This window comes from Coregonus lavaretus, assembly GCF_964263955.1.
Source record: "Coregonus lavaretus genome assembly, chromosome: 18".
In the NCBI taxonomy this organism is placed as follows: Eukaryota; Metazoa; Chordata; class Actinopteri; order Salmoniformes; family Salmonidae; genus Coregonus; species Coregonus lavaretus.
Window position 1 is genome coordinate 12,817,194 of NC_140005.1, and position 25,074 is coordinate 12,842,267.

General features: G+C 43.3%; 1 protein-coding gene across 1 annotated transcript in view; it reads right to left on the reverse strand.

The window, feature by feature from the left end:
• Nucleotides 1-25,074, reverse strand: part of LOC311146015 (lysophospholipid acyltransferase 2-like) — a 92,498-nt gene that overhangs the window by 5,636 nt on the left and 61,788 nt on the right. Inside the window, exons 4-11 of the mRNA XM_084182450.1 lie at nucleotides 16,041-16,136; nucleotides 14,802-14,857; nucleotides 11,639-11,693; nucleotides 9,367-9,550; nucleotides 1,539-1,731; nucleotides 1,071-1,174; nucleotides 884-948; nucleotides 387-519 (exon numbers count right to left, since the gene is read on the reverse strand). Of these exons, the coding sequence (XP_084038576.1) occupies nucleotides 387-519; nucleotides 884-948; nucleotides 1,071-1,174; nucleotides 1,539-1,731; nucleotides 9,367-9,550; nucleotides 11,639-11,693; nucleotides 14,802-14,857; nucleotides 16,041-16,136 (886 nt within the window). The remainder of the gene's footprint in view (nucleotides 1-386; nucleotides 520-883; nucleotides 949-1,070; nucleotides 1,175-1,538; nucleotides 1,732-9,366; nucleotides 9,551-11,638; nucleotides 11,694-14,801; nucleotides 14,858-16,040; nucleotides 16,137-25,074) is intronic.

A 25,074-nucleotide genomic window follows, 5' to 3' on the forward strand; every position in this document is an offset into this window, starting at 1 on the left:
CGGCCAGTGCCCAAGCCCTGTTTTTTTATAGCCTCCTGTTTAAATCAGAACAGGGTCACAGCTCAGTCTCCCCATGTCAGCTCTCTGCGCTCTTCACATAAATATCATCCTAGTCCACCAACTCACTTCTATTATATCAGAGGTAAGGTCTGCTCCAGAGCTAATGGTGACTGTGACAAATGCATTGACGAATGAGATGGGGCAACACCAGCTAAAGACATCAATGATGTGCTTTTGTAACCTTGCCTGAAACTTGAGGACTTGCATTAGCTGGCAGAGTAAACACCTAGGCTTTAGCGCAAAAGGCTAATGCAGTTTTGAGGTGTGCAGACAACCCGGGTTTGATTCCCGGTCGGTAACACCAGCTGTGTTGACTGTGTACTCACTGCCCGTGCTGCCATGGTCATGCTGATGCCGGTGAGGAAGGTGAGGTAGTACCCGGGGTACACTCCGTGCCACATGGCCGACAGTAGGAAGGTGGCCGCCGTGGGGTTGATGGGACAGCGCTCATAGCAAACCCTGTAGAGAACAGACATGGTACAGTTAAAGTATTAGCATACCCGCTAATGCTAATCACAATAGTAGCATCTCAGCCTGAGTGCACATGACGCAGATGCAGCATTAGCACATTAGCTAATGCTAACTAAAGCATTAGCATCCCAACTTGTGCATCCCAACATCCCAACGTGATGATTATGTGTTATCCGTACAGAGATAATGGCAGACCAGTGCAGACTTTCAGTATACTATCAGCATGACTACTGATATATAGGCCTACTATCTGTAATAGTACAATCTACATATAGATAAACTGTAGATATTCTATCTACACGACTACTGTCGTGAGATAGTACAGCGTAATCTGGTTTATGATGCATTTTACCTTTTGAGCCAAAGTGCTGTCTGGATATTCCAGTTGTCGAGGAACATCTTGAAACTGGTGGCAAACTAGAAAGAGAGAGATGGTGCTGTTCTAGTAGTGAATGTAGCCAAACTAGATAATAATAGCATACACTACTACTACAGTACTAGTGAAAATGTGAATAATTTTTAAAAAGGCAGAGCCTAACCTCAATGTCCAGTATTCTCAAGTTGGATATCAAGTCCCACCTTGGGGTGCCATCTTTGTTGTAGCCATTGAAGCCAAAGCCTGCAGCGTTGTTTATGGCATCAGCTGTCCAATGGGAAAACACAACAAAGGTTACCAGGCAGAATGTCAGTGGCCAAGACAGAATAACAACATCCATTACTGTCAAGACCATTCTGTTTGACTATAGTAGGTCTACAACTGAATGAACAGAGGCTCTGGTATAGTGAGTTCTCCCCCTTGACACTAGAGGGCAGTGTAACACATTGCAAGTAGCCCAACTGTTATATGTGAGTTTAGAAGAGCCAATATCACCCTGATTTGTTATAAGGAGTGGCTAACACCCACATTATTCTCCCCCAGCAGCCTTCAAAAATCCCAAATACTTCACGTTTTTTTTTTTTTTTTTACTTCAGATTTAGTCACATGAATAATACTAAAGTGCACTCACACAGGGTCCAAATGAAGTAGTACTTGGGCCGGGTGGCCAGCATGGAGAGGTACAGGTAGAGGACCTGGAGGATGAAGGGGGTAGAGGCGATGAACTTGTCGTCGATGGAGCGCTCCACAGGACAGAACTTAGACACGGACAGGAAGATGGCCAGGGAGACGGCACAGGTACACAGTTTGGAGATTATGTCATTCTGTGAGGGGGCAAAACAGATATGAGATGATTAAAATACATTATAAGGAGGTCGTACATGTTTATGAGTCTTACGAAGCATTATCACCCGATAATGCATTATACCTGCAGGCTAGGGTTACCAAAAGTTAATTGACTAAAGTCTGTTTGTAGTTTTGCAAATTTGCTCAATATGTGAAGATGTGAACTCTTGAAGTCGATAGAACAAAAAAAGTTAACCGATTTTTATGACCGGGTTCACCCACTACATGAGCTTGACAAGTTAGCGTCAGAAATATTAGCTTTGTGTTTTGCAAGAAACTTCAAAAACATGTATAGGCCTATGCCCTTTTGTACAACAGCAGGAGATCTTTGACAGCAGTAAATATTGGACGTGTTGTGTTGCAGCTTTTGTGTTTTGGACGTGTTGTGTTGCAGCTTTTGTGTTTTGATGAGACAAAAAAAACAGCATGGCTGCAGCTCTGTTAAAGAGTAACCTACAACTCCCTTAAATTACTCTTTAGTGAGGCTAGGCTGTCTGAGAACACTCTCCATATTTAACAGGGCTTGTATTGTGTCCCTTCCCTTTACTGAATACTTTCGCCATAACAGTATCTCACAAGAACAACTCCACACTCAAACTCTGGAGTGGGATATAAATTATACAGTACATAAACATAAACACACACACACACACACACACACACACACACACCAGTCAAAGGTTTGGACACACCTACTCATTCCAGGGTTTTTCCTTTATTTTTACTATTTTTTACATTGTAGAATAATAGTGAAGACATCAAAACTATGAAATAACACATATGGAATCATGTAGTAAATAAAAAAGTTTTAAACAAATCAAAATATATTTTATTTGAGATTCTTCAAAGTAGCCACCCTTTGCCTTGATGACAGCTTTGCACACTCTTGGCATTCTCTCAACCAGCTTCATGAGGTAGTCACCTGGAATGCATTTCAATTAACAGGTGTGCCTTGTTAAAACTTAATTTGTGGAATTTATTTCCTTCTTAATGCGTTTAAGCCAATCAGTTGTGTTGTGACAAGGTAGGGGTGGTATACAGAAGATAGCCCTATTTGGTAAAAGACCAAGTCCATATTATGGCAAGAACAGCTCAAATAAGCAAAGAGAAACGACAGTCCATCATTACTTTAAGACATGAAGGTCAGTCAATACAGAACATTTCAAGAACTTTGAAAGTTTCTTCAAGTGCAGACTCAAAAACCATCAAGCGCTATGATGAAACTCGCTCTCATGAGAACCGCCACAGGAAAGGAAGACCCAGAGTTACCTCTGCTGCAGAGGATAAGTTAATTAGAGTTAACTGCAGCTCAGATTGCAGCCGAAATAAATGCGTCACAGAGTTCAAGTAACTGACCCATCTCAACATCAACTGTTCAGAGGAGACTGGGTGAATCATTAGACCGGTGGAAATCTTTGGTCTGATGAGTCCAAATTTGAGATATTTGGTTACAACCGCTGTGTCTATGTGAGACGCAGAGTAGGTGAACGGATGATCTCCGCATGTGTGGTTCCCACCGTGAAGTATGGAGGAGGAGGTGTGATGGTGTGGGGGTGCTTCGCTGGTGACACTGTTGGTGATTTATTTAGAATTCAAAGCACAATTAACCAGCATGGCTACCAAAGCATTCTGCAGCGATACGACATCCCATCTAGTTTGTGGTTAGTGGGATTATCATTTGTTTTTTCAACAGGACAATGACCCAACATACCTCCAGGCTGTGTAATGGCTATTTGACCAAGGAGAGTAATGGAGTGCTGCATCAGATGACCTGGCCTCCACAATCACCCGACCTCAGCCCAATTGAGATGGTTTGGGATGAGTTGGACAGCAGAGTGAAGGAAAAGCAGCCAACAAGTGTTCAGCATATGTGAGAACTCCTTCAAGACTGTTGGAAAAGCATTCCAGGTGAAGCTGGTTGAGAGAATGCCAAGAGTGTGCAAAGCCATCATCAAGGCAAAGGGTGGCTAATTTGAAGAATCTAAAATAGAAAATAATTTTGGTTTGATTAACACTTTTATGGTTACTACATGATTCCATATGTGTTATTACATAGCTTTGATGTCTTCACTATTATTCTACAGTGTAGAAAATAGTATAAAATAAAGAAAAACCCTTGAATGAGAAGGTGTGTCCAAACGTTTGACTGGTACTTTACATGCATATATACACACACATACATGCATATACACACACACATATACATACACATACAGTGCATTCGGAAAGTATTCAGACCCCTTGACTTTTTCACCCTTATTCTAAAATATACAGTGGGGAGAACAAGTATTTGATACACTGCCGATTTTGCAGGTTTTCCTACTTACAAAGCATGTAGAGGTCTGTAATTTTTATCATAGGTACACTTCAACTGTGAGAGACGCAATCTAAAACAAAAATCCAGAAAATCACATTGTATGATTTTTAAGTAATTAATTTTCATTTTATTGCATGACATAAGTATTTGATACATCAGAAAAGCAGAACTTAATATTTGGTACAGAAACCTTTGTTTGCAATTACAGAGATCATAAGTTTCCTGTAGGTCTTGACCAGGTTTGCACACACTGCAGCAGGGATTTTGGCCCACTCCTCCATACAGACCTTCTCCATATCCTTCAGGTTTCGGGACTGTCGCTGGGCAATACGGACTTTCAGCTCCCTCCAAAGATTTTCTATTGGGTTCAGGTCTGGAGACTGGCTAGGCCACTCCAGGACTTTGAGATGCTTCTTACGGACCCACTCCTTAGTTGCCCTGGCTGTGTGTTTCGGGTCGTTGTCATGCTGGAAGACCCAGCCACGACCCATCTTCAATGCTCTTACTGAGGGAAGGAGGTTGTTGGCCAAGATCTCGCGATACATGGCCCCATCCATCCTCCCCTCAATACGGTGCAGTCGTCCTGTCCCCTTTGCAGAAAAGCATCCCCAAAGAATGATGTGTCCACCTCCATGCTTCACGGTTGGGATGGTGATCTTGGGGTTGTACTCATCCTTCTTCTTCCTCCAAACATGGCGAGTGGAGTTTAGACCAAAAAGCTAAATTTTTGTCTCATCAGACCACATGACCTTCTCACATTCCTCCTCTGGATCATCCAGATGGTCATTGGCAAACTTCAGATGGGCCTGGACATGCGCTGGCTTGAGCAGGGGGACCTTGCGTGCGCTGCAGGATTTTAATCTATGACGGCGTAGTGTGTTACTAATGGTTTTCTTTGAGACTGTGGTCCCAGCTCTCTTCAGGTCATTGACCAGGTCCTGCCGTGTAGTTCTGGGCTGATCCCTCACCTTCCTCATGATCATTGACGCCCCACAAGGTGAGATCTTGCATGGAGCCCCAGACCGAGGGTGATTGACCGTCATCTTGAACTTCTTCCATTTTCTAATAATTGCGCCAACAGTTGTTGCCTTCTCACCAAGCTGCTTGCCTATTGGCCTGTAGCCCATCCCAGTCTTGTGCAGGTCTACAATTTTATCCCTGATGTCCTTACACAGCTCTCTGGTCTTGGCCATTGTGGAGAGGTTGGAGTCTGTTTGATTGAGTGTGTGGACAGGTGTCTTTTATACAGGTAACGAGTTCAAACAGGTGCAGTTAATACAGGTAATGAGTGGAGAACAGGAGGGCATCTTAAAGAAAAACTAACAGGTCTGTGAGAGCCGGAAATCTTACTGGTTGGTAGGTGATCAAATACTTACAGTGGGGAAAAAAAGTATTTAGTCAGCCACCAATTGTGCAAGTTCTCCCACTTAAAAAGATGAGAGAGGCCTGTAATTTTCATCATAGGTACACGTCAACTATGACAGACAAATTGAGATTTTCTTTCTCCAAAAATCACATTGTAGGATTTTTTATGAATTTATTTGCAAATTATGGTGGAAAATAAGTATTTGGTCACCTACAAACAAGCAAGATTTCTGGCTCTCACAGACCTGTAACTTCTTCTTTAAGAGGCTCCTCTGTCATCCACTTGTTACCTGTATTAATGGCACCTGTTTGAACTTGTTATCAGTATAAAAGACACCTGTCCACAACCTCAAACAGTCACACTCCAAACTCCACTATGGCCAAGACCAAAGAGCTGTCAAAGGACACCAGAAACAAAATTGTAGACCTGCACCAGGCTGGGAAGACTGAATCTGCAATAGGTAAGCAGCTTGGTTTGAAGAAATCAACTGTGGGAGCAATTATTAGGAAATGGAAGACATACAAGACTACTGATAATCTCCCTCGATCTGGGGCTCCACGCAAGATCTCACCCCGTGGGGTCAAAATGATCACAAGAACGGTGAGCAAAAATCCCAGAACAACACGGGGGGACCTAGTGAATGACCTGCAGAGAGCTGGGACCAAAGTAACAAAGCCTACCATCAGTAACACACTACGCCGCCAGGGACTCAAATCCTGCAGTGCCAGACGTGTCCCCCTGCTTAAGCCAGTACATGTCCAGGCCCGTCTGAAGTTTGCTAGAGTGCATTTGGATGATCCAGAAGAGGATTGGGAGAATGTCATATGGTCAGATGAAACCAAAATATAACTTTTTGGTAAAAACTCAACTCGTCGTGTTTGGAGGACAAAGAATGCTGAGTTGCATCCAAAGAACACCATACCTACTGTGAAGCATGGGGGTGGAAACATCATGCTTTGGGGCTGTTTTTCTGCAAAGGGACCAGGACGACTGATCCGTGTAAAGGAAAGAATGAATGGGGCCATGTATCGTGAGATTTTGAGTGAAAACCTTCCATCAGCAAGGGCATTGAAGATGAAACGTGGCTGGGTCTTTCATCATGACAATGATCCCAAACACACCGCCCGGGCAACGAAGGATTGGCTTCGTAAGAAGCATTTCAAGGTCCTGGAGTGGCCTAGCCAGTCTCCAGATCTCAACCCCATAGAAAATCTTTGGAGGGAGTTGAAAGTCCGTGTTGCCCAGCGACAGCCCCAAAACATCACTGCTCTAGTGGAGATCTGCATGGAGGAATGGGCCAAAATACCAGCAACAGTGTGTGAAAACCTTGTGAAGACGTACAAACGTTTGACCTGTGTCATTGCCAACAAAGGGTATATAACAAAGTATTGAGAAACTTTTGTTATTGACCAAATACTTATTTTCCACCATAATTTGCAAATAAATTCATAAAAAATCCTACAATGTGATTTTCTTTTCTCATTTTGTCTGTCATAGTTGACGTGTACCTATGATGAAAATTACAGGCCTCTCTCATCTTTTTAAGTGGGAAAACTTGCACAATTGGTGGCTGACTAAATACTGTTTTCCCCAACTGTATGTCATGCAATAAAATGCAAATTAATTACTTAAAAATCATACAATGTGATTTTCTGGATTTTTGTTTTAGATTCCGTCTCTCACAGTTGAAGTGTACATATGATAGAAATTACAGACCTCTACATGCTTTGTAAGTAGGAAAACCTGCAAAATTGGCAGTGTATCAAATACTTGTTCTCCCCACTGTATATATTTTTAAATTCTCTCATTAATACCCCCATAATAAAAAACAGAAATACCTTATTTACATAAGTATTCAGACCCTTTGCAATGAGACTCGAAACTGAGCTCAGGTGCATCCTGTTTCCGTTGACCATCCTTGAGATGTTTCTACAACTTGATTGGAGTCCACCTGTGGTAAATTCAATTGATTGGACATGATTTGATAAGGCCCACACTTGTCTATATAATGTCCCACAGTTGACAGTGCATTTCAGAGCAAAACCCAAGCCATGAGGTCAAAGGAATTGTCCGTAGAGCTCCGAGACAGGATTGTGTCGAGGCACATATCTGGGGAAGGGTACCAAAAAACTTCTGCAGCATTGAAGGTCCCCAAGAACACAGTGGCCTCCATCATTCTTAAATGGAAGAAGTTTGGAACCACCAAGACTCTTCCTAGAGCTGGCCGCCCGGCCAAACTGAGCAATCGGGGGAGAAGGGCATTGGTCAGGGAGGTGACCAAGAACCCGATGGTCACTCTGACAGAGCTCCAAAGTTACTCTGTGGAGATGGGAGAACCTTCCAGAAGGACAACCATCTCTGCAGAACTCCACCAATCAGGCCTTTATGGTAGAGTGGCCAGGCGGAAGCCACTCCTCAGTAAAAGGCACACGACAGCCCGCTTGGAGTTTGCCAAAAGGCACCTAAATGACTTTCAGACCATGAGAAACAAGATTCTCTGGTCTGATGAAACCAAGATTGAACTATTTGGCCTGAATGCCAAGCGTCACGTCTGGAGGAAACCTGGCACCATCCCTACGGTGAAGCATGATGGTGGCAGCGTCATGCTGTGGGGATGTTTTTCAGGGACTGGTGAGACTAGTCAGGATCGAGGGAAAGATGAACAGAGCAAAGTACAGAGAGATCTGAAAACCTGCTCCAGAGCGGTCAGGACCTCAGACTGGGGCGAAAGTTCACCTTCCAACAGGACAACCACCCTAAGCACACAGCCAAGACAACGCAGGAGTGGCTTTGAGTGGCCCAGCCAGAGCCGGACTTGAAACCGATCTAAAATCTCTGGAAAGACCTGAAAATAGCTGCGGAGCGATGCTCCCCATCCAACCTGACCGAGCTTGAGAGGATCTGCAGAGAAGAATGGGAGAAACTCCCCAAATACAGATGTGCCAACCTTGTAGCATCATACCCAAGAAAACTCGAGGCTGTAATCGCTGCCAAAGGTGCTAAAGGTGCTTCAACAAAGTACTCAGTAAAGGGTCTGAATACTTATGTAAATGTGATATTCCAGTTGTTTTATATTTTGCCAACATTACTAAAAACCTGTTTTTGCTTTGTCATTATGGGGTATTGTGTAGATTGATGAGGGGAAAAAACAATTGAATCCATTTTAGAATAAGGCTGTAACAAAATGTGGAAAACGTCAAGGGTTTGAATATTTTGTATGCAGTACATAAACTCATTGGGGGGGATGGAAAAACTTTTTCAGATATAAAGTATGCAGAAAATAAAATTCTGCAAATGATGCATTCAGGAGTATTTTTGTCATGGGATGGGGCCCCCATTTATTTTTTAATAATGTTTGAGTCACTCAAATCCATGGCAAGATGTGTAGATTTGTAGGAAATTTGCTTTGAAACTGCACATTTTTCTCTCAGCCTGATGGCAAAATGTGTAGAAATGCAAGAAATTAGCTTTAAAACAGCTACATTTTATCACTGCAGCCAACAGGAGGGCCTCTAAAATGTTGGGTCGGTGACTGCACCATTGGCCACGCCCATGGCCATGCCCCTGCTACGTCCACCCCCTAAGTACCATTTTCATCCAGAAAGAAACCTGGAATACAATTTAAAAAAAATTGCTGACATCATTCAAACCAATGAACTTTAAAGCCAATTATCTCAGAATCATATTTTTGGAGATAGAACCTTATAGTCCCAAGCTCTCGACTCATTTTTTAAATCCATTTTCACATTCACTCTGTTGGTAATGCTTACAAATTCTATCATAACACTAAACGTAGCAGAGATCCCCAAAATCATGGTATTTCTTTGTTCTAGTTTCGTGAGGAATCACCCAATAATTATATTTTATTCTACCAAGTTACTCCTGACCAGTAGGGGGAGCTCTAACAATGAGAGACAGGCAGTGTGGTACCTTGGGCGAGGGCTCTGTGTGCTTGTACTTCCCGTTCTCCTTTCCGTTGGCCTCCAGGTGGCGAGGCTGGTAGGCCGTGCCCTCGATGAAAGCCATGTAGTCGTTGTAGGAGCAGGTGGGCCCGGCCAGGATGCCCATGAAGTTACAGTTGTAGCTCAGGTACTCCAGCAGACTGGGCATCCTCCTGGGGGAAGAGGACAAGACCAGAATGAGATGTCAGACAGAGATGCAGCTGTTAGCAACAAGCGGGTCAAGCCGAGGATTGTCTCTATCGAGTCATGCTAGAAAACATGGACGCACTGTATCCTGTTCTCTGATCACAAAGGAGATTTAACAAAAAACCTTAACATACCTTACATATAACTTCACCCTGGTCTCGTTCCTATCCATGTGTCTATTAGTACGGTAATTAGGGCTAACATTACCCCTACCCTGCCTTGACCCTAGATTAGGGATACGTGGAATTCTAGCATGGCCATACTGAATGCCCACCCAAGTAGAGCGACAAGAGTAGAGACCTAAGCTGTGTTCCAATAAGCACTAACCATACTATTTGTGACGTAAATTGAGTATGTAGTATGCTTATTGGTCATAGTATGGATATAGTTAGTATGCCAAAAGTTCCCGGATGTCGTACTACTAGTAATTTGTTATGCTAACAAGCTAGCAAGAAGTTGCATAGCAACAGCATCAACTTCCGGTAGACAGGCAAAGCGCTAGCACACTCAACTAAAAGGATACCATTCGTTTACTGTATACTAAAATGAACTAATAGTTTGTAGTGTATACTCATTAAGTATGTAGTATACAGTATGTTAGTCCCCTGTAGCTCAGTTGGTAGAGCATGGCACTTGCAACGCCAGGGTTGTGGGTTCGTTTCCCACGGGGGGCCAGTATGAAAATGTATGCACTCACTAACTAAGTCGCTCTGGATAAGAGCGTCTGCTAAATGACTAAAATTTTAATATAAAATGTTAGTATGGGTATTCGAACACAACTCTAGGTCTTCCCTCGTAGGTGACTCAGCAGACAAATTATCGTGAACTCAGGCAGATGCAAAAAAAGTTACGAAAATGTATGGGATGGTGACTTGTGAGGACACGATGAAGATCAGAGCATTCCTAAACTTTTGTAAAATGGATGGTTGCGGTGCTTTTGGTTCTAGGAGCCGATTAGTAAAGAGGCTTTGTTGCACTGGCAGCATTTACATCTGTGTGGCACTTTGGAGGGAGTGAGTGCAGCCTTTCCCTGCCAAGTGCAATCTGTTGAGTGTGGTGGTGGTAGAGGTACTGCAAGGTCAGGGGAACACACTTTGATTGCTAATTTCTCGCTTCCCTGGAGTTTGTCTCAGAGTGAGCAGCTAAGTCACAATGAGCAGCTCATGTCACATTTCTGTCCTTTGGCCAAGGGGTTGGCTAGGCTAAACTGTAGTTGAGCTGTTATAGGTATCATATCAGCAGATTACAATATTATAACATATATTTGTAACTGTGGCAATTCTCAATTTATTTTCTCACAATGTCAAGACTGATTTGACATCGATGTGTAATTTTCTGGATGTTATTTTCTCAAGGATGACTTGCACAATTTTGTTCAATGTCCTACTAAACTTGCACAAACATCGTTAAAGTACTGCCAAAATTACTCATTGATTAAATTCCTTTCACACGGTAGGTTGGCGCTCCACTCCTTGGTCACTACCAGCTTCTTTCTGACTACCCTGGTCACATGACGCAGGACGTACGTGCAGTTGCCATGCAAAGGCTTTCAGAGACTGTGAGAGGAGTGCTGGGGTAGTTAAGTCATAATGAATCACTCTAATTGTTGTTGATACCAGGAACATTCTGTTCTCAGTAATTTAATGGGAAGAAAATTGAATAATATAAGATTCCTCCAGAGGCAATCATTTCCATCCTCTCGTCCTCTTTAGAAGCAAATGTCCTGTTGTGAGCTACATTTTACATGGTACCTACATGATCTTTATTTGTGTCCATATTGTTATCAAATCTGAGTAGAAGTAGAAAAAAAAAACATGTTTGATACAATGGGAAAGAGAGAGGGAAATAAAGAGAGAGAGGGAGGAGATAGATTGAGAGCGAGAGAACCAAAAAATGTCACTGAACAACAGAAACTATACACGTGACATGAGTACTAGCTAGCGGCTGCTATGGAGGTTTTCCCAGTGACCACATCCCACAGTAATACCTTTAGTATGGCAGTAGAACTGTCTCTAGTCCAGCTGGGAGAATAAAAACATACCTGGGTCACATACCTTACAGCTAGGCATCTCTGACTGGGGGTCAGCTGCTCCTCCTTCCTCGCCAAGCCTATGGGAACACAGAGTCTGGTCACATACATTCAACTCCTAATACATTATGCAATGACCTGGGACTGTCATGAATGCATGCAGATATCCAGAGTAAGTAAGAAGTGTGTGCATTTGAATTCTAAGAAAATGTGCCGAGAAATATGATTATCAGGTGTTAACTGTAATACAATAGAGTTGCAGGGAAAACAACTAAAGAAGCGGAACATGAAATCAAATCCCAGATATTAGGTCAGGAAAACGAGAGCTAAGCTAGTGATTCATCCAGCTAAAGACTATAGTCTCAGGCTGATGATGTTTTAGGGGTGAAGCCGGGCTGTTATCAGAATCACTCCTAGAATTACATACTCAGTGATTCCCACTGGTCTGGTCTGCAGAGTCAGACTCATTATGGCTCAACGCTTAACATTGTCTTAGTCCCACATGGCACCCTACTCCCTATACACTGCATGCACTACTTTTGTAGTATGGATATACACTGAGTGTACAAAACATTAAGACACCTTCCTAATATTGAGTTGACGCCATCTACCTCAGTCAGACCTGCTAGCGGTAGTGTTGTCTTTCCCGAATGTACAGGGCCTAAATCAGCTGTGGCCTAAGTCTATCTCAGTCTACTTCAGTCAGAGCTACTAGCAGTAGTGAAAGGCAAGGGAAGAGATGGGAGTAATGCTCCGTTTACCACACTGCCATTCACCAGATTAAACTCCTTATCAACCTCCATTTCGCCTAATGCACCGAACACACAACCAAAGTAAATCATGCCGACCACACAGCTGCACACACCACAAACACACACACGCAACTGTTAAGGCCTGTACGAGCACACACTAGGACACTATCACACAGGCCTACACAGCAGTGGACAACTAGGCCTAGTCTCAGCAGCCATCCTCTTCCATGTCAGTAGGCTCTAGAAGTGACAGTTACAGTTTAATCAACATGTCATTGCATAATGACGTGTTACACCATAAAAGGTTATGCTTCCAGTATGTTGTCTGCTTCATAAGATACAGAAAAGCAGCCATAAACTATTCCTTTTCATATGAAGCCTGCAGACAGGAACAAACATAATATTCGACAGAAATAACTGCCACTTGCCCAGTGGCCCCAAGGGCTGTGTGGCCTAATGGCCAGTCAAAACAGAGGTCAAAGGCCATCCCCGTGGTGATAGGCAAGGTCAGGGGTCGTGGGTGAGAGACCCAGTGATAATGAAGCCTGGAGTCAGCGGAGGACAGGGAGAAGGAGGGGATTATTACATAACCTCATTACCATGCATATTTAAACACTGTTTACCATCTGTTGAGCGCCATGGGAATTCCAGCAAACATTAAAGGGATATTTCCCTCCAAAATAGAACTTTGTCAGACGTTTTCAGACCTCAAGAGGTCAAATGTGGAGATGAGCTCATATCACACGACATATGTTGTGTAGATCCAGCCATATCTAGATCCAGCCAATCCCAAATGAATGGGGAAAAATGGGCACTGTCTAATTGATCATTTTAAATGTTGCTTATCTTTCCATTTTACTTGGGTGTACACTTTTTCCAGTGCACCCAAGTGGTTACACTATGGTCACGTAATACATGACATGTTTCCCTCTACAGAAGAACATGTAGTTCTCAATGTGACATCCCAACTAATCCCTTAATGAGTTACTGTGGCCTTTTGACTGCTTCTGGACTTCTAACACTGGCGTTCTACTTTACAATACTTCAAAAGGACTACAGCTATGTAATCCCCATTCACCACACACACACACGTTGTACTGCACTGCTGAGGGAGCTCGCAAGTAAGCATTTCGCTGCAGCATTTATACCTGCTGTAAACTGTGTATGTGACAAATAAACGTGGATTTGATTTGACACACACACACTTCACTATGCATACTGTATCTGACGTTATGGATGATTTGGTGTAGAGGAAAGGAAAAGGCTTACAGAGGAACTGTCACGCCCTGACATTGAGATCTCTAGTTGGGTTGGTCAGGGTGTGAAATCTAATTTATATATTTCTATGTTGGCCGGGTGTGGTTCCCAATCAGAGGCAGCTGTCGGTCGTTGTCTCTGATTGGGGATCATACTTAGGCAGCCATGTTGCCTACCTTAGTTGTGGGATCCTGTTTCTGTTTGGCTTGTTTGATGTTTAGCCTCTTGAACTTCACATTCTGTTGGATTTTGTTATTTTGTCGGTGTTTATTAAAATAAACGACTATGTATGCATACCACGCTGCACCTTGGTCCGATTACACAACGAACGTGACAGGAACTTGGAGAGGGATGGAGAGAACGTTTCTCGTTACATACACTTGTTTACAATGCCACCCCTGCCCCCTCAACTGAGTCCACGGTCAAAATTCCTCACCATACAAGCACTACAGTATCAATTACTGTATTATGCATTCTGTCGACAAAGAGATATTTAGAAAATTAAAACTACTAGTTGAAATGGTATATGTTGTTTGTTTTTCAATACAAAAGGAATAAAACCAGATGAACGGGATATAAAGGGGACTATTTATTGTCTGAAAGGTGCCAAACGCATCAATCAATCAAATGTATTTATAAAGCCCTTTTTACATCAGCAGATGTCTCAAAGTGCTTATACAGAAACCCAGCCTAAAACAAACACATAATGGAAACTTGCCTACGAAAAGTCCTAGCAGCTGAAACCAATATAATACAATTTGACATTCATATCCCCTCTGATGTCTTGCTTATTTTTCTATTAAAAAGGGGACACAGATCTCTCTCACTATGCATAGACTTCCTGACTTCCCCTGCTAGTTGTAGCTTTAGCCAGATCTCTCTCACTATGCATAGAACGTGGTAGAGTTCCTGACTTCCCCTGCTAGTTGTAGCTTTAGCTGGCTGGGAGAGAGGAAACTGAGAGCAGTTCATAAAACCACTGTTATTGCCTCCCTCTCTGCTGCTGCTTTTATCTCCCAGGCAACTGTCATGACAGCCTTATCAATGACAAATGGCGTGTTCCATCACCACCACGACTGACTTCCTTAGATATAGAGACACACACAGACGATAAGAATCATATTACGTACACAAATACACACGCTTGTTTACACACACACACACACACAGGTGTCTCACCGTCATGTATCTCAAACGCAAGGCTGGTTATCTTCTGAGTGATGACCATCATTGGTCTATAGGAGAGAACACAGGAGAGGAGAGTAACCAATCACATCAACTTATATCACCCCTGACTGCAACTGCTCACCTACACTGTAGCTAACTTCTTCTCATTACATAATATATTAACATCCCATCTCCATCAGGGATATATTATTAATTACACACTGGGTGGTTCGAGCCCTGAATGCTGAATGGCTGACAGCAGCGATATATCAGACCGTATACCACGGGTATGACAAAACATTTATTTTTACTGCTCTAATTACGAGGTACCTTAATGTACCTTATTGCTTAATTGACCATCATTCACTGAAAGCACTGGGAACACTACTGTAGCTAACATCCATTACCATATCCTCACTCTTTGGAATGGAAGACTTACTTCTTGCTGCTATCAGCAATGTCTATTAAGTCTGTGTATGCTTTTCTATATGCCCTGAAGACAACAAGACACAGTGTCACGTACGTAATACCATATGACTGAAGAACTGTGGGGTGAAATCTTAAAGACTATCCTTATTAATGGGAGTATTCATTAGCTGTAGGTTGCACAGAAAATCAGTCGTTCAAAATGATACAACACCCCAAGTTAAAGTTAGTAGCAAGTTAAAACTGGTAGCAGATGACTATGTTGCATGGAATAGATTGTGCCCTGACCGTCTAACCCAGGGAGAAACTACAAAGAGCCTATTAAGTATGACTTGATGATATTCTATGCCATTTCCAAGCTTTTAGTCATCGGCATTTCATGAATAAGGAAGAGAAGAAAGGAAGGAACGAGAGAAGGAAGGAATGGAGAGGAAGAAAGAAGAAATCAAAGAGGCAAAGAGGGAGGTCTGCACTTGTGATGCTGTGGGTCTCCTACTGGGGTTGCTTAGCAACTGGCCACCCCTGCCCTAGCACTCGTTTGGTTTTCTGGTTCACCAGAAACCAGGGAGGAGGTGGAACTGAAGTCTTGATCAATGCACCCCAATGTACATTACAGTTAAGTGCATTGTAGTTGCTGGACTTTTCGATTTACTCCACAGCTGGTTATGTGGTACTAACAATATTTGGACACCCATAGTGCAGGGGCATTCGACTCCAATTCTCGAGGACTGCCATGTCTCCTGGAATTCTCAGCTCCCTTGTCTCTGATTGATTGATACATGCAAATTAATGTCATTGATAGTCAACACAACACCCAGAACTTACCCAGTGAAGTCTGCAGAGTACATGCCATAGTCGAACACGTAGACCCGGGTGATCTGGCAGAAACTGAGGTAGCCCAGAGCCACTATGAAGCACAACCTGTAGAGAGAGAAGAGAGGAGGAGAGACAAGGTCAATCTAAGGTCAGCCACGTTCCAATGTCTATAGTAGCGTATCACATAGAACATATTCCCAATATATTGTTTCATACTAGGTAGTATGCTAGTGTGGATATACATCAGAACAGAGTCAGGTAATCACTGGTCATTTTTAAAATATCCACACTAGCTAACTATCACGTTGAATGCATCCAAGACATTGTCTCATTGTAAGTGGTATTCTAGTCAAATCAAAGTTCATTGTGTGGATATTGAAAGAGGCACTGTGTGTTGGTCAGCCCAATCTGGAACCAGGATGAGGTCATCAGTACATATGAATTCCACTTCGCAAACCTACAGAGTTCCAGACAGTGACAATACACTCTGTTCCTCCTCAGCTTCAAACCTCTGTATACTCCTCTCAAAGAGCCATTGCCCGTCACTGCGGCCGGACAGACAGGACAGACAGACAGGACAGACAGACAGGACAGGACAGGCCGACCGGACAGACAGGACAGACAGGACAGACAGACAGAGAGGAAGGAGAGGAAGAGAGAGTGAGAGAGAGAGCGAGAGAAAAAAACTGAGGGCTGCCGGTACAAAGTGGACGCTGATTCAGCTAGCTGTAGCATACATCTTGTTCACCTCAATGGAAGGGATAGTGGACATCAGAAAGGCAATCAGACAAATCAACTAGTCTTTGTTGGGGATGAGGAAGAATGCTGGTGGTTTGTTTGCATCTTAGATTCAGTAAGATGGTCATCCATGGTTACATCGCCAAGGTGCTTTGGAATAGGATTAAGCCTAAGAGTCTATATGAACTGAATGCATTTCATGATGATGGGCAATGGTGGCCGAAACGTCAAGCTTTTTAAATTTGCTTAAATATTACAATGATTTTTTTTATGTTGAGCTCGCATTACACCTTTTGCTTCTCCCTTATGCAGAAGGAAACCAGCCTGCCATTGCACTTGAGATCATTTTTCAGATCCGAACTAGTTTAAATCGTCGACCAGCTACGCCAAGTCAAATGCAGTGCTTCCATGCCATGTACACTACCGTTCAAAAGTTTGGGGTCACATAGAAATTTCCTTGTTTTCCATGAAAACATACAGTGGGGAAAAAAAGTATTTAGTCAGCCACCAATTGTGCAAGTTCTCCCACTTAAAAAGATGAGAGAGGCCTGTAATTTTCATCATAGGTACACGTCAACTATGACAGACAAATTGAGAAAAAAAATCCAGAAAATCACATTGTAGGATTATTTATGAATTTATTTGCAAATTATGGTGGAAAATAAGTATTTGTTCACCTACAAACAAGCAAGATTTCTGGCTCTCACAGACCTGTAACTTCTTCTTTAAGAGGCTCCTCTATCCTCCACTCGTTACCTGTATTTATGGCACCTGTTTGAACTTGTTATCAGTATAAAAGACACCTGTCCACAACCTCAAACAGTCACACTACAAACTCCACTATGGCCAAGACCAAAGAGCTGTCAAAGGACACCAGAAACAAAATTGTAGACCTGCACCAGGCTGGGAAGACTGAATCTGCAACAGGTAAGCAGCTTGGTTTGAAGAAATCAACTGTGGGAGCAATTATTAGGAAATGGAAGACATACAAGACCACTGATAATCTCCCTCGATCTGGGGCTCCACGCAAGATCTCACCCCGTGGGGTCAAAATGATCACAAGAACGGTGAGCAAAAATCCCAGAACCACACGAGAGGACCTAGTGAATGACCTGCAGAGAGCTGGGACCAAAGTAACAAAGCCTACCATCAGTAACACACTACGCCGCCAGGGACTCAAATCCTGCAGTGCCAGACGTGTCCCCCTGCTTAAGCCAGTACATGTCCAGGCCCGTCTGAAGTTTGCTAGAGTGCATTTGGATGATCCAGAAGAGGATTGGGAGAATGTCATATGGTCAGATGAAACCAAAATATAACTTTTTGGTAAAAACTCAACTCGTCGTGTTTGGAGGACAAAGAATGCTGAGTTGCATCCAAAGAACACCATACCTACTGTGAAGCATGGGGGTGGAAACATCATGCTTAGGGGCTGTTTTTCTGCAAAGGGACCAGGACGACTGATCCGTGTAAAGGAAAGAATGAATGGGGCCATGTATCGTGAGATTTTGAGTGAAAACCTCCTTCCATCAGCAAGGGCATTGAAGATGAAACATGGCTGGGTCTTTCAGCATGACAATGATCCCAAACACACCGCCCGGGCAACGAAGGAGTGGCTTCGTAAGAAGCATTTCAAGGTCCTGGAGTGGCCTAGCCAGTCTCCAGATCTCAACCCCATAGAAAATCTTTGGAGGGAGTTGAAAGTCCGTGTTGCCCAGCGACAGCCCCAAAACATCACTGCTCTAGAGGAGATCTGCATGGAGGAATGGGCCAAAATACCAGCAACAGTGTGTGAAAACCTTGTGAAGACTTACAGAAAACGTTTGACCTGTGTCATTGCCAACAAAGGGTATATAACAAAGTATTGAGAAACTTTTGTTATTGACCAAATACTTATTTTCCACCATAATTTGCAAATAAATTCATAAAAAATCCTACAATGTGATTTTCTGGATTTTTTTTTCTCATTTTGTCTGTCATAGTTGACGTGTACCTATGATGAAAATTACAGGCCTCTCTCATCTTTTTAAGTGGGAGAACTTGCACAATTGGTGGCTGACTAAATACTTTTTTTCCCCACTGTACATGAAATGAGTATGAATAGGAAATATAGCAAACTGAATAGGAAATGTAGTCATTGACAAGGTTAGAAATAATGATTTTTAATTGAAATAATAATTGTGTCTTTCAAACTTTGCTTTCATCAAAGAATCCTCTATTTGCAGCAATTACAGCCTTGCAGACCTTTGGCATTCTAGTTGTCAATTTGTTTAGGTAATCTGAAGAGATTTCACCCCATGCTTCCTGAAGCACCTCCCATAAATTGGATTGGCTTGATGGGCACTTCTTACGTACCATACGGTACGTATTGGCGTCGTCCAGGATAGGGGAGGGAATGGCCGGCAGGGATGTAGCTCAGTTGGTAGAGCATGGCATTTGCAACGCCAGGGTTGTGGGTTCGATTCCCACGGGGGGCCAGTATAAAAATAAATAATGTATGCACTCACTAACTGTAGGTCGCTCTGGATAAGAGCGTCTGCTAAATGATGTAAATATAAATGTAATGTAAATGTAATACGGTCAAGCTGCTCCCACAACTGCTCAATAGGGTTGAGATCAGTTGACTGTGCTGGCCACTCCATTATAGACAGAATACCAGCTGACTGCTTCTTCCCTAAATAGTTATTGCATAGTTTGGAGCTGTGCTTTGGGTCATTGTCCTGTTGTTGGAGGAAATTGGCTCCAATCAAGCGCAGTCCACAGGGTATGGCATGGTGTTGCAAAATGGAGTGATAGCCTTCCTTCTTCAAGATCCCTTTTATCCTGTCCAAATCTCCCACATTACGACCACCAAAGCACCCCCAGACCATCACATTGCCTCCACCATGCTTGACAGATGGCATCAAGCACTCCTCCAGCATCTTTTCATTTGGTCTGAGTCTCACAAATGCTCTTCTTTGTGAGCCGAACACCTCAAACTTCCATTTGTTTGTCCATAACACTTTTTTCCAATCTTCCTCTGTTATTTTGCCCATCTTAATCTTTTATTTTGATTGGCCAGTCTGAGATGGCTTTTTCTTTGCAACTCTGCCTAGAAGGTCAGCATCCCGTAGTCGCCTCTTCACTGTTGAAGTTGAGACTGGTATTATGCGGGTACTATTTAATGAAGCTGCCAGTTGAGGAACTGTGAGGCGACTGTTTCTCAAACTAGACACTAATGTATTTGTCCTCTTGCTCAGTTATGCACCGGGGCCTCCCACTCCTCTTTCTATTCTGGTTAGAGGCAGTTTGCGCTGTTCTGTGAAGGGAGTAGTACACAGCATTGTACGAGAGCTTCAGTTTCTTGGCAATTTCTCGCATGGAATAGCCTTCATTTCTCAGAACAAGAATAGACTGATGAGTTTCAGAAGAAAGATCTTTGTTTCTGGCCATTTTGAGCCTGTAATCAAACCCACAATTGCTGATGCTCCAGATACTCAACTAGTCTCAAAAAGGCCAGTTTTATTGCTTCTTTAAATCAGCACAACAGTTTTCAGCTGTGCTAACATAATTGCAAAAGGGTTTTCTAATGATCAATTAGCCTTTTAAAATGATAAACTTGGATTAGCAAACACAACGTGCCATTGGAACACAGGACCGATGGTTGCTGATAATGGGCCCCCGTACGCCTACGTAGATATTCCATTAAAAGAAACAGCCGTTTCCAGCTATAAATAGCCATTTACAACAAATCAGCCGTCTACACTGTATTTCTGATCAATTTGATGTTATTTTAATGGACAAAAGAAAATTGCTTTTCTTTCGAAAACAAGGACATATCTAAGTGACCCCAAACTTTTGAACTGTAGTGTATGTATTGTAGATAATAAATCAGAATCTATGATCTATTAGAGGCACTTATTTAGTTTCAGATCAACCAAATAAAACAATGAGCTGAAGGGGTTACAAACATTTTCTGCGAAAAAGCAACAAATGCAAGTGTTGAGCTACTTAGTGAAGATAAACCCTTTGCCTGTCTCCCAGAGGACAGCAAACAACTGCGTGTGTGTGTGTGTGTGTGTGTGTGTGTGTGTGTGTGTGTGTGTGTGCACGTGTGTGCGCTTGTTTGCTTGCATGTTTGGGTCTACAGTCTACCCCAAAGGTTAGCAATATATTGAGATTCGAAGCAAGGCCCGTGGTTATTGGTATTAGAAGAGGGGGAGGGGCAAGAACAATGGGCATCTCAGTGCTCTGTGCCCACACTTGGCAAGGTGAGAGGGTGGCAGGTCTGAACAGTGGACACAAATGTATTTTCTTGCATGGGAGAGTGAGAAGTTGAGGACAATACCATTGTCTTCACAGAAGTTTGAATCCTCCGAGCTCCCTTAATATCAAAGGCAGTCAGTCGGAAACACCCCCAGATGACGTTAAAGCCAGTCTACCGTCACTCCCTAAATTAGCCCTCAGAGACAGGCAGACATGACTAACACCTGAAACTGATATCACCATTAAGCATCCTTTACTGTCCTATCAAACCATCCAACCATTTTCTGTTCTGACAAAACTATATATCCTATTTGTCAATTTCTATTTGCAGTAGCCCTACTTTTATAATGAATGGGATGTTTTATTACTGACACAGTAGCGGCAGTATTACACTAACAGGAAGTTAGCAACATGTAGCAGGATATAGCACAGTGTATTTACAGTAGGCCCGTACGGGACCCTCTCTCTTCCTGATTTAATTTGTGTTGGTGTAATCTGCAGTCACTGAAGCGTGGGTCTAAAGTAGACTGCCTCCCCACTGAGGGAGGGCCTCAGACGGGGCAACGTGAAGACTTAGCCCCCTGCAAGGCCCAGGTCAGCTTCAAAAGACAAGCACGCAGCAAGAAAATAAATGTAAGAGGTGAATAAATACAGGAATTCTGACTACATACACACATGCGCTCACATAAACCAAGAGAGTTCTCATCTATATTATTTGTAGCCGTCTATATACCACCACAAACCAATGGCCTGTATAAGGCCATAAGCAAACAAGAAAATGCTCATCCAGAAGTGGCGCTTATAAGAAATCCCGCTACCCTATCCCATCTGCACACTGCCCTATCCCATCTGGACAGGAGGAATACCTATGTAATAATGCTGTTCATTGACTACATCCTTCAATACCATAGTACCCTCCAAGCTCATCATTAAGCTCTGGGCCCTGGGTCTGAACCCCAACCTGTGCAACTGGATCCTGGACTTCCTGACGGGCCACCCTCAGGTGGTGAATGTAGGAAACAACACCTTCACTTCGCTGATCCTCAACACAGGGGCCCAACAACGGTGCGTGCTCAGCCCCCTCCTGTACTCCCTGTTCACCCATGACTGCGTGGCCATGCACGCCTCCAACTCAAATCATCAAGTTTGCAGACAACACAACAGTAGTAGGCCTGATTACCAACAATGACGAGACAGCCTACAGGGAGGTGGTGATGGCCCTTGCGGAGTGGTGCCAGGAAAATAACCTCTCCCTCAACGTCAACAAAACGAAGGAGCTGATCGTGGACTTCAGGAGACAGAGAGAGCACGCCCCTATTCACATCAACGGGACCGCAGTGGAGAAGGTGAAAAGCTTCAAGTTCCTCGGCGTACATATCACTGACAATCTGAAATGGTCCACCCACACAGACAGTGTGGTGAAGAAGGCGCAACAGCGCCTCTTCAACCTCAGGAGGCTGAAAAATGTGGCTTGGCCCCTAAGACCCTCACAAACTTTTAGAGATACACAATTGAGAGCATCCTGTCGGGCTGTATCACCGCCTGGTACGGCAACTGCACCGCCCGCAACCGCAGGGCTCTCCAGTGGGTGGTGCGGTGTGCCTAATGCATCACCGGGGGCACACTGCCTGCCCTCCAGGACACCTACAGCACCCGATGTCGCAGGAAGGCCAAAAAGATCATCAAGGACATCAACCACCCGAGCCACTGCCTGTCCACCCCGCAATCAGCCAGAAGGAGGAGACAGTACAGGTGCATCAAAGCTGGGACCGAGAGACTGGAAAAACAGCTTCTATCTCAAGGCCATCAGACTGTTAAATAGCCATCACTAGCTGGCTACCACCCGGTTACTCAACCCTGCACCTTAGAGGCTGCTGCCCTATATACATAGACATGGAATCACTGGTCACTTTAATAAGGGAACACTAGTCACTTTAATAATGTTTACATACTGATTTACTCATTTCATATGTATATACTGTATTCTATTCTACTGTATTTTAGTCAATACCACTCCGACATTGCTCGTCCTAATATTTATATATTTCTTAATTACATTATTTTACTTTTAGATTTGTGTGTATTTTGTGAATTGTTAAATACTACTGCACTGTTGGAGCTAGGAACACAAGCATTTCGCTACACCCGCAATATCATATGCTAAATATGTGTATGTGACCAATTAAATTTTGATTTGAAATTCGTACACACGTACGGACACACGCATCTTGGATAAAAACAAAAAACAAATCAAAGTTGATTCTTAAAACAAAACTCTGGTCTGAATCGTGCTACACTGTGACACATAGGACTGGGTACTTGAGACGGTGACTGATTGGATGTGTCAGCTGAGGACGGTGTGACCCCTCCTCCTCACGTCATAACTCAATCATACTCTGACAGATAGCCTGGCTGGGACCTGGCTGGGACCAGGCTGGGACCTTCAACCATTGACAGCGGAGTTTGAGCGTTAGATCAGTTATATTGTTTGTTACATGTTTGGTGTTAAGGTGTGGCGTTGTATGGCCAGGTGGAGTATTAAGGATTGGTGTTTTATGGTCAGATTTGGGATAATGTTAAGGTTAGGTGTTGAGGTTATGTCATGGGAACTGTCATTATATATCAGTGCTGTGCTCAGGTTTAGTCCGTTTATGGTTAGGCTAATGGCGGATACCATTGCATGTTGTTTAGGTTTTGTGTTGTAGGGGTCAGTGTTATCATATTAGCATTCAGGTTTGTTGTTAAGGTTCAGGTCCAAGGGGGAATGCAGGGCTCCTTGCCAGCCGAGCGCAGCATTAAGCATCTCCAGGCCAGATTGAAGTGGCCCACGGCCCTAAGAGAGTGAGAGGAACAAATCAATGCTGAATCAATGGGTTTACTTCATTCCAGCAGCTCCAAGATGGGGGTTTCTAAAGACTATTGGGCTTATTTAGCATTTACTGTATTTGCCTAAAAGTCTAGGCCTATGTACTTCAAACTGAATCATCACTGAATACAAAAACCACACCCATCTGCAATGACCAATTCCACTCCCATTACCACTGTTTGTGTTGCTCTCCTGAGTGTTGCTCTCCTGAGGAACAATTGCAAGACCAGAGTCATAGTCCAATTGCCATGCGACGTGTCCAACCGCAGAACCAGCCAACTATCCACTCCGTCACGGGGCAGACATGTCTAGGAGGTGATGCTTTTATTAGTGCCATTTCAACCGGCGGGAATGAAAGGCCAACCCGTCGCTCGTATTTCCAGCCAATGAGCTGGCAGTGAGCCTCGGCCCAAAGCACTTAGCATTCCGGAGCAGTGCGGTACCTTGCCTGGACCTCCGCCGCCTCCCGATGCCCCAACCCACGATTAATCACGCCTCATAAACCCTCCAATTACCCTAATATAATAGGACAGAAATCAGGGCAATTTGCTGCAAAGGCTCAGAGTGCATAATATACCCATGTGTGGGAAAATATGCCTTTTTCTGTTGCCTGCCAGGCAGCAGCTAGGTTGGTTATGTAATTTCTTTCACAGGCCTTGCCACATAAAGGGACGGTGGTTCGAGCTTCAATAGCAACACAGAATGAATAACAGATCAGCCTTTCATTTGAGCATTCCTTCACTCGTTTTGTCACCTCTCCCTCTCTCCTACTCTCTCTATTGTTATCTGAATGGAGGTTTGAATCAGTAGCTCTCCAAACTTGTTGCATATAAGACGTTTCTATTGGTGTTATGATTTACAGTGAGGGAAAAAAGTATTTGATCCCCTGCTGATTTTGTATGTTTGCCCACTGACAAAGACATGATCAGTCTATAATTTTAATGGTAGGTTTATTTGAACAGTGAGAGACAGAATAACAAAAAAAAAATACAAAAAAAAATTGATTTGCATTTTAATGAGGGAAATAAGTATTTGACCCCTCTGCAAAACATGACTTAGTACTTGGTGGCAAAACCCTTGTTGGCAATCACAGAGGTCAGACGTTTCTTGTAGTTGGCCACCAGGTTTGCACACATCTCAGGAGGGATTTTGTCCCACTCCTCTTTGCAGATCTTCTCCAAGTCATTAAGGTTTTGA